This window comes from Suricata suricatta, chromosome 8 (genome assembly GCF_006229205.1).
Source record: "Suricata suricatta isolate VVHF042 chromosome 8, meerkat_22Aug2017_6uvM2_HiC, whole genome shotgun sequence".
Classification (NCBI taxonomy): domain Eukaryota; kingdom Metazoa; phylum Chordata; class Mammalia; order Carnivora; family Herpestidae; genus Suricata; species Suricata suricatta.
This window is the reverse complement of record NC_043707.1, coordinates 1,268,693-1,278,613: the sequence shown is the minus strand read 5'-3', so window position 1 is coordinate 1,278,613 and position 9,921 is coordinate 1,268,693. Positions and strand designations below refer to the sequence as shown.

The window sequence follows — 9,921 nt, the reverse complement described above, 5'->3', positions numbered from 1 at the left end:
GACAGCAGGACGGCAGGGGCGGGACGCAGCGCCAACCGAGGCGGACGCCAGGACCGCCCGATCCCCCTGCGCAGGCGCAGGACGCGCACCCGCCAGAAGCGCCTCCGGCCGAGCGCCGCGGGCTGCGCCGCGTGTGCGCACCAGCCAGGCTGCAGAGAATCACTCAGAGAGCGCGCGAAGGAGACGAGGCTCACTCGGGATGTATTAGATCAAGTATTAGTATGTATTTATGCACAATAATAAAAAGATTTACAAGTTGAACTGGAAATTTAAACATAAGAAGTTTAACAGCTTTTGTTTATTATATTAAATAACCAAAACACCTTTTATTCCCAAAATTGGTAAAGAATAAATAATATAATTTACAATATGGTACAAAAAATAATCAGGAAGGACAGGCATTCTGCTTTATACATACACTGTATATGTATATTTATAATCTATAAAACAAATTCACATCTCAAACAAGCCGAAACCTTAGATGATATGGCTTAACGATTATCAAAAGAAACAGCGTTAAGTTCTGCGGCCCAGACCATAGCTCTAGCGCCAGCTATCCGGTCACAAAACAAAGGGTCCAGGCTGCTGTAATGCTTCCGAGACCTAAGGTGAGTTACAAATGACTGCGGGGTCCAGAGAGTTCTGACGGGAAAGGCTGACGGTGGGTTTCTTCCTTTTTTTCTAAGACAAAGTGCCCTGTTTGCTCATAAATGCATCTGATAGATCTTGATATCTTAAAAAAAAAAAAAAAAAAACCAAGCAAGCAACTGCTGCTCTCCTCCTCTATTTGTCTCCTGTGTCTCTTACTCCATGACTTTTCTTTGCACAAGTTCGGATCCCATGCTGTGATCAAGTTAAAAGAGGCTATCAAACTGAAAAGGACACCCTTTGCAGGATTCGGATGCTAAGAAGCAGGAGACGTGAGAAAGCAAGTCGATCAACGGATGAGATGTTTCCATATATCCCCCTCCCTGAGCAAGTACTCTACACCTAGGAGATACGGAAAGATGAGGAAAACGTCGCCACCAATCCTACGTGGAGCCTCTAGCTTCGCCTTCTTGTCCCTGCACCTTCTCAAGAAGGAAGGCTCCTCACTGGACACTCAGGATGGAAATCAAGGCCCAAACACCAACTCCCTCAAGACCAGATACCTCCGTCTCAATCTTTTAAAAAGATGAATCAGCAAAACATCCCAGAGAGCATTAGACTGACTTGGCAGGGATGTTGTGAGGACCAGCCCTGGTCTCACAAGCGCCAAGGCACGAAGGCCAGGGGCGCACACGGAGACGACCGCTTCCGCTGGGAAGGCAGGGGAAGGGCACAGGGAGAGGACAGTGGCCCTGCTTGGGTCTTCCAGCCCTTAGCAGCTGCTTATTTTGATACATACACATTTAGGCTGGGAGAAAACACACTCATCCTTTTAATGCTAAGGCTGCTACTTCCCCTTAGCATGGCCAGCAAATGCTTGTCTATACCTGTCTGGTTGCTGCCTAAGTGGCAGAATTCTCTGGAATCATGTCAGCTCTATTACAGGTGAGAAGAATCTGTCCGCTTTCCTCACTAACCCACCTCCCTCCTGGATAACACTCCAGACGGAGTCTGTGGTCCAGCTCCTAAGGGGAGGTGCCACTAAACAGCCGACAGAAGCTGATCCAGATCTGTTTCTCCTTGTAGGGGTCACTAAGCTGTGCCACGCCACCCACCAGACCACCTCGGGGCACCCCCGATCGGAGCAGCTCGAGATCTCTGCCATCTCTGTTAATGTGCACGCGGCCGCCAGGCGCTGCTCGCAGCGCCGATGCTATAATGTTGCGTAGTGTCTCTGGTCCCAGACAGTGGGAGTATGAGCAAGTTGAGTGACCCAAACTTGGCCCGGTGTCCTGACCTACTACAGACCTAACAGAGTCAGGTGCCCAGAGTCAGGTGCCCAGAGACACAACCATTGATCTTACCACCTCAGTAAGCTGCGAATTTCAGGAAACTTAAGGATGGACCACAAAGCCACGTAAGCTAATTGAAAGACACTCTGGTTCAAGTGACGCCATCTGTCTCTCTTCACAAAGGGGCACCATGTCCCTCTGACACATCTCCAGAGCTTTTGGACTTTTTGTAAGAGCCCAGAAGAGTGCCTTTTATTGGTGATGTCTTTACCTAGAACCACACCCGAAAAATGGAAACTACCTTATAGACAAGAGCTCTGAGAGATACTTATGATGCTGCCCGAAAGCCCACTGTCCCCCACCACTTGGGTGTCCCCGCGGCCCGCAGCGCCGCATCCGTCTGCGGAGACTGTGAGATCAGGAGCAGCCCCTCGGTTTGTAGGCACAAGCCCTTTCCTCCCTTTTCACGGTGGACGAGGGGAGAGGCCGCGCTCCGCCGCCAGTCAGGAAGAGGAAAGAGCAAGAGCGGTCAGTTCAGGCAGCTTCAGAAGCCAAACTGAGGCAGGCCGCCGGGCGGAGGGCGAGGCGGCACACAGGCCCTACCCGAGCGGCCCCACCGCCGGCTCCCAGCGCGGCAGGCGTGGCCAGACGGCGTTTTGCCTGCCGAGCCTCCCAAGGCCGTGAAGCAAGGAGCCCCGTTAGCTCGGCTCTGCGGAAGCCTGGAACCATCTGCAGGGACGCCAGCTGGTCACCCAGGGGGGCGAGGAGCACACTGGAGGGATGCGGTTTTCGTGCGCTCCGACCACACCCAGGCATCTGCCCTCTGCTCGGTTCCCCGTGCCCGGAGAAGACAAGCAGACGGGCCCGGGGCAGGAGTCAATGTGAAGGCTGAACTCTGGGCACCCGGGAGGCTCTGCACGGAAGGAAGAGCAGCTGCCCAAGCAGAGCAAGCCTCCCACACGGCCCGTGGCCTTGGGTGCAGGGCAGCAGCCCGCCGGCAAAGGCTCGTGTGTGGTCCCGACACAGACAGAGCATCTCAGTCACCAAGAAGAAACTCAGGGTCACCAGGAAGACACTTGAAAACAGGAAGGAAACCATTAAACACTTTTCTTCGACATGTCCTAATTTTCAAAACACAAGGAGAACATTTTTCCAACCAGCTTAGCAGGACTTTTTCCTAAAAGTCCACAGAACCTACATAAAACAGGATTCTTTCCTCCTTCCCATTAGGTCAGAACAAACCTCTAGGCAAGGGTCGGTGTTCCCGCGGCGATGGCACCAGTTACACTCCCCTGTGATCCGAGTGTCCTCCGAGGGGTCCGCTGTGTAAGGGCACAGACCCCGCCGGGCAGAGCCCAGGCCATGCCCGTCCCTCCCCGTCATCGCTCTGCAGAGAAAGCAACCCAAGAGTGCATAGGTTTGGCAGAAAGCAAGCAGCGGCGGCTGGAAGCGGCCCTGCAGAGCGCGGGGCGGCCGCAACTCCCTGGGACCGATGACCAGGCCAAGGCACACTCGTCCCTTTCCCTCGGCAGGAGCGCCCGCTGGGCCGCCCCGCACGGCCGCCGAGACAGAAGCGTGGGCAGACATGCGGTCGCTACGCGGACCCTGACAGGAGACCTGTGGCTGGCAGGGAACTGCTCCAGCCCCACGGCCCCTTCCACAGATTTCGTCCTCATATCCCGGGCCACCACTGGCCTCTGCCTGTTGGGACGCGACTTCCTGTGTGTTGTGCGTTGTGGGGTGCAGAGGTTCTTCGGTTCCTCTGTCCTCGGGGGACACGGGCTTGACTCAAGATTTCTCTAGCCTGAAGAGCGCTACGCCTACCAGTGGAGGACCACCCGCCTCGAGAGTCCTCCTCTGGAGCCCCCGGGATGCCCCGCCAGTGACGAGGTGTGGTCACTGTGACAGGTCACCGACAGGGGGGCCACCTCCACTGCCATCGAACAGAACCTCTCGGCGGCTGGGCTCGGCGATGGATAGTTCCTGGGCCAAATCGTTGAATCGAGAGATGTAATCGATGCTGTTCTCGTTCATCATGCACACCAGCTGGGAGTCCACGACCTGCAGGGCAGGGGGCAGGGGAGGCCGCGTGAGCTGGGGACCGGCCGGCCGCCGCGGCGGGGACTCCAGTGGGTGGCGACTGAACCTCGTATGCGTGCGGTGAGGATGAGAATCCCCCAGAACGAGTCGTGTGACAACGGCCCAGCGGTCGGGGAGGGAGGGAGGTTTAGAAGCTCTTCTCTCCCTCGAGCTCTCCCTCTGTCGACAGGCATGCAAGGAGGCCAACCCGGCTGTCCGGCGGCCGGGACCGGGGTGCTGGTTGCCAGCACAGGACGCTTATGGGAGATGATCGGTAAGCAACGCGACAAATGGCACCCACTGTGACGCAGACACCCTGGGGGGCCTGAAGGGACGGAAGCAGAGACAGCGGGCGGCCGCGGGTGGGGAGCACATGCCCATAAAAGAAACAAGTGCAAAGACCATGAGGGGAGACAGGCCTCCTCGGCTCTTCGAGAAACAAGCAAGCTGGCGGGCAGCACAAAGGGCGCGCAGAGGACGGGCGAAGGGAGAAAGCCCAGAGTGTGCAGAGCACGGCCGCAGGCCGCAGCCCGCGCCGCACCCACGCACAGGGGCCTCGGCCTGCAGCCTGTGTCGTCCGCCTCCTGCGCGTGGGGCCGTGGGTCTGCACGCTCGGCCCAGGGCGGTGCCGGGCGCAGAGCAGGCCCCGGACCCGCGTTTGTGAATGAACTGCATGACACGGTGAACGAACGAGGCTTTGGAAAATTCTGAGAATGGCTATGGCAGGAGCTGAATTTTAAGTTTCTCAGGCTGTTGAGTTTAAGCCCCACGTCAGGTGAAGAGATTACGTAAATAAACTCAAGCTCTTTTTTTCCTACAAACTAAACTTTGTTTTTGATAAATAAAGCAAACAGTGCTCGTCTTCCCACACACGCTCCCCCGTCAGCCTAACACCGTCATCCTGGGCCAGTCTGGCCTCACACTTCCCACCTGCAACTCACACCTATCACTTCTGTTCAAACCCTATTGGAAAGGCCTGGAGAGGACCCGGGATGAACCCAGGGTGGTCCTAGGGTAGGGCTGGGGTGAGCCCGGGGTGGGCCTGGAGCAGGGCTGGGGTGAGCCCGGGGTGGTGCTGGGGTGAGCCCGGGGTGGGCCTGGGGTGGTCCTGGGGTGGTGCTGGGGTGAGCCCGGGGTGGGCCTGGAGCAGGGCTGGGGTGAGCCCGGGGTGGGCCTGGGGTGGTCCTGGGGTGGTGCTGGGGTGAGCCCGGGGTGGTGCTGGGGTGAGCCTGGGGTGAGTACAGGGTGGGTCTGAGGTGGGTCTGGCATGGACCTGGGGTGGGCCTGAGGTGGTCCTGGGGTGAGCCTGGGGTGGGCCTAGGGGTGAGCCTGGGGGTGGTCCTGGGGTGGGCCTGGGGTAGGTCTGGCACGGGCCCAGGCTGGCCAGAGTCTGCACGTCTAAGAGCCCCTGGGCACTGCAGCAGCCGCTCTGGAGGCTGCCCCGAATGGCGAGGTCCTGGCGTGCTGCGCCAGTCTGCACGACGCTGAGCGCTCGTAGGTGTCAGTGCGCACACAGGAAGGGGAAAGACAGGCTGCTCGTGTGACCACAGAGCCGCCGGGGTTTGAGAAACTCTGCGCTGTGCAGGGGTGAGTGCCGCGTTCCGGCTGCATCTCTGGGCAAAACGTCTGTTCGTGTTCCAGGTCAGCTCAGAACGCTCCAAAGCGTCCCCGTGAGTTCCCCAGGTCTCCAGACGCAGGTGAGGACTCCCAGAAGTGGAGGGGTCCGTGGGAGACAGCCGTGAGCGCTGTGCCATCCGGGCCTGCCTCAGAACCCAACTACAAAATCCCCGGGAGATACCGCCAACACCTGGACATCCCACAGACGAAGTATCTGGAAAATGTTGCTTGAGGACTTTAAGGACAGACTAAGCCCTGTGGGGTGGGGGGTCTAGACGGAGCATTCTCTCCCTCTGAGGCACATCCTCTGCCTCGGTCTCAGAGCGCGGGGGCTGCGCACCTCACACCGGCTCAGTGCACCTGTGTCAGCTCTGTGGCCAGGCACCTGTCCTCACTGGCTTCACCTGCTCAATGACACCACTCGCTCTGTGCAGGGTGGGAACCCAGGTGGCCTCGTGAGCAAATAAACAGGGGCCTCTCAGACCGGATCTCAGCTCCATGACAAGGGCGTGCCGCCACCCTGACCTGGGCAGGAGCCCGGGGGGCAGAGCCCACTTTCCAGCTTCGCTGGCCAGCAGCCTCCTGCCACGGACACAGGGAAATGCCGCCGGCACTCTCCCCGCCCCCAGTGGGGCAGCGCCGATGACCAGCCACCTCCAGCTGCCAGCCACCCCGCTCAAACCAGAAGGGGCCCCCGAGAGACCAGGAAAGCAAGGCCCCGCGGTCAGCCGATGCCCGGGCGTCCCAGGCTCCCTGGCCTCTGGGGCTGAGCTGGTACTTAGGGTGTCATCTGCCGCCACGCGGGAGCAAACAGGAGAATGTGCGGCTCTCGGGCACCGAGCAGGCCTGCCGGAGGGATGTGGCAAGCCCCAGGAGGCGGGCTGGTGGCCCTGGGCTAAGGCCCTGCACTTACCTCAGCAACGTCAGCCAGGGACCTGGACACAAATGAGTCTCTCGAGTTGCCATCCAGCAGGCTGGGGCCCAGCAGGGAGGTGCCACTGTGGGTCCCCGTGGGCGTCGGCAGCATCTTCCGGCTCTTTTCAGGGGAGATGAAGCTCGCTGCCGAGAGAAGACGGTCTGAGGCCGGCTCGCCCGCACCGGCCCACGCGGACGGCCCCACCAGGCCCGTCCCCCCACGGTCACGGGGATGCAGTCGTTACGCCGCACGTGGTGAGCCTCACAGAGCTCTCCGTCCAGCGTTCCACCGTCTGGTCATCACCCTCACCTCCACGAGATGCAGGTTCTACCTTTTTGTAATTTATACTTGACCTTCAGGTCCCTGCACTGTTCTATGTGACCTTCGTTGTTGGTGCTGCCGGCCCGGTACTGCCATCGTTAGAGCCCCCACCACTCGGGCCCACCAGGTGTGCTGACCCAGCTCGTCAGGTATAAAACGACCCCCCCCCCTCCGGGGCCCTGAGGCCCCCGGTCCCCCGAGCACACGCATGCCTGGCTGCTCTCTAGAAACACAAGGCGCTGTCCCAGGCCGCTCTCCCCCTACACGAACACCCAGCTCCGGGAGGGGACCCGGCCTGCAAACGCTCCGAGGCTGGGGAGAGGAGGCGGAGAGCCGCACCACGGAGCAAGGACACAAGGCCCGCACAGGCAGCAGCCGCGACAGTGGGCAGCCTGGGGGAAGGCGCGGGAGCCCGGGGGCCGACACACCCACCTTGGCCGGGTTGAGGATCACGCTGCATCACCCCCACGTAAGTGACGCAGGAGGAGACCCAAAAGTGGGGAGGAGTTCTAGTTCTGCCAGAGCGCAGAGACGCCAGACTCCAGTCCCCGCCTGATGCGCCGCGGGGAGCCTGCTGGCACCCGGCCCCGGGCACCTACACTCACTCACCGAACAGGCTGCTGAGTGAAGAGTCTGTGGGGTCGCTGGGGCACCACTGGGGGTCGTGGGTGGGGGAGGCGATCCAGTCCGGCTGGGGGCTGCTGGATGGGGACGGAAGGCTCTTGGAGCTGTCACTGCCATTTAGTTTCGCTGGAGAAAGAGGGACTCCCTCACCTGTCAACCAAAACCCCAGATCAGAGGTGCCAAGGGGTGGAGGGTATAGCATGTAACTTGCCAACCTGCCACCAAGAAAGAGCAGCGTGGCACAGCCATGCACTGCTGAGCATCTGGACCCATGGAGGAGAAACGGCACCTGCCTGCAGGGGGCCCCCGTGGTGGTGACCCCGTGCCCATCTCAGGAAACCACAGCGGCTGTGGCTGACAGACAGGGCCACACCCTGTGCTGAGAGCCACCCCAACCCGCGCTGGTGCCTACGCCAGCCCTGTGAGGCGCACACTTCCGAACTTCGCCAAGAAAAGGCACAAAGGTAAGAGCTAACTGTCGTGTGAATCCACAGCCGGAAGTGGGCCCAGCAAGTGCCATCCAGAGAGCCACGGAGGCCAGAGCCCCAAAGGTCCCTGTCCAACCACCCCCTAGGAATACACAAGCTCAAGGTCTCCAGCCGGATTCACAGCCAGCCAGAAAGAGGCCCCTCTGAGCCGCGGGCTGCCGGGGCCTGGAGGGCCCGCTCTGCACATCCGCACCCCTCCACCGGCATATGCTCCACACCCATGAGGAAACTCCGGACAGCAGTGTCCCAAGTGCCCAGCAACTGTGCAGACACCTGGGCAGGTGGGCAAGCCCCTGGTGGGCCTGGTGAGGGAGGCGCACAGCGCCCCAGCCCTCACCGTACTGGCCGGAGCTGATGGCGATCTCGATGATGGAGTCGCTGATGTGCGTGGCAGGTTCGCCCTGTGACAGCACGTCCTCGGGCGGCCCGGGCAGGGAGATGTCCAGCAGTGCAGAGACGTTGGGTGGGGACAGGTGGCCACTGGAGCCCTCCGGCACGGGCGTCGGGAGCCCGTTGTGGAGAGGAGCCTTGGCCAGCTCAGACAAGGAGAGAACAGGTGAGCCCTGGGGGGAGAGACAGTGGGTCCGTCAATGAAATGGAAAGTCAGCCTCAGCTTCACAAGGCAGAGACTGAGCAACAGGCGACTGCCACCAACGAGGACCTGAACGGCCGCTTCTTCCTTCCCTTGAGGAGCCCTCGGCAAGGGATTCACTTTTGAAACCGCTCGAGGGACGGCAGCACGGGAGGGCTAGGCCGAGGCGGCCGCCAGGACAGCTGGCAGACCGGGCGGAGGGGCGGTGCTGGGGAGCGCTCCCCGCTGAGGACCCCTCTGCCTTGGCCCAGAACACGCAGTGCTTCCGGGGCCGAGTCCAATACAACCTGCCTTGCGGAGGGCCAGGAGGAAGCCTGAGGTGGGGACACGCGTCGTCTGCCTGGGCAAGGCAGGTGGACGGACAAGCTGCCAGGCGTCAGGGGCTGTCTGTGTGTCCCTGCCACACCTCCGAGGGAGTGAGGTGAGGGTCACCTGAAGACCACGAGGGTGGGGGCCGGGCCTGGGGGGTCCTGGGGCAGGTACTGGGCTCAGCAGCCAACAGCACACCCTACCTGGAAACTGTCGGCCACTGGCTCCTGCTCAGGCCTGGAGGAGACACTCACAAACCGGTCGCTGGCACCCTACAACACCACCAGGACAGCCCGTGAGCTCTCTGCCCACACGTGAGGTCCGGCTGCCAGCTCAGAGGACAGGCCAAGTCCCCGCACAGCACGGGTGCACAGGCAGAGGCCTCAGGGAGGCACAGGGCCTACTGCCCTGCCGGCTGGTGCGGCCGAAGCTACTCTTCAAGCCGAGTGGCTGCTGCAGACGGAGCTCCCGCCTGTCCTGGCTCTGGCCCCTCCCAAGTCACAGCGAGCCTGCGCCCGCTGCCTCTCTCGGAGGTTCTCCCGTCTGGACCGCAGGACACTCACCCACATCTCGGCCTCCCCGGTTCGGGCACTCTCCTCTGGCCTGCCAAGGCCCGTGCCCTCCTCAGGCAGAACTGGGAGCCGAACATGACCCCAGCCCCGTGGCCTTGGTGCACGCATGTCTGGAAAGTGACCGCCTATCCCAGAAGCTAGCGGTGACTCGGAGAAGCCTTTCTAAACACTCACCCCCACGGCAGGAATGGGGTCCCCGTTCTGAGGGGTGCCGGTGGAGTCTGGAGCCGGGACGGTGGCGGTCACCTCATCTGAAGACAGCGGAGCAATGCCAGACAACCCCTCGGTGTCCAAGACAGGCAGGGGGCTCCCGGGGATGATGCCAGCACTTTTGGCTGCTAAATCGATAGCACCTAGCAGCAGAAAGGACATTTTAAACCTCAGCTCCGGGGGCGCCCTGACACATGCCCCAGGGGTGCCCTGACACCTCATTTCCAAGAAAGGCAAAGGCTGCTGTGTTGACCCGAAGGGTGACGAGACACGAGGCCTGGAGGAGAACAGAAACCTCACGCAGAGCCCGTCA

The 9,921-nt window shown here is 60.9% G+C and overlaps 1 protein-coding gene across 6 annotated transcripts in view; it reads right to left on the bottom strand.

Moving 5' to 3' along the window:
- Window positions 1-297: 297 nt before the first annotated feature.
- CRAMP1 (cramped chromatin regulator homolog 1) overlaps window positions 298-9,921 on the bottom strand; it is a 53,052-nt gene continuing 43,428 nt past the window's right edge. For 5 of the 6 annotated variants that reach the window (XM_029949600.1, XM_029949598.1, XM_029949597.1 and 2 more), the window contains 6 exons: window positions 9,573-9,751; window positions 9,030-9,098; window positions 8,263-8,488; window positions 7,423-7,587; window positions 6,490-6,635; window positions 298-3,941 (listed from right to left, as the gene is read on the bottom strand). In XM_029949600.1, the coding sequence (XP_029805460.1) occupies window positions 3,777-3,941; window positions 6,490-6,635; window positions 7,423-7,587; window positions 8,263-8,488; window positions 9,030-9,098; window positions 9,573-9,751 (950 nt within the window). In that variant the 3' untranslated portion in view covers window positions 298-3,776. The remainder of the gene's footprint in view (window positions 3,942-6,489; window positions 6,636-7,422; window positions 7,588-8,262; window positions 8,489-9,029; window positions 9,099-9,572; window positions 9,752-9,921) is intronic. The other variant, XR_003912467.1, reaches the window with a different exon arrangement.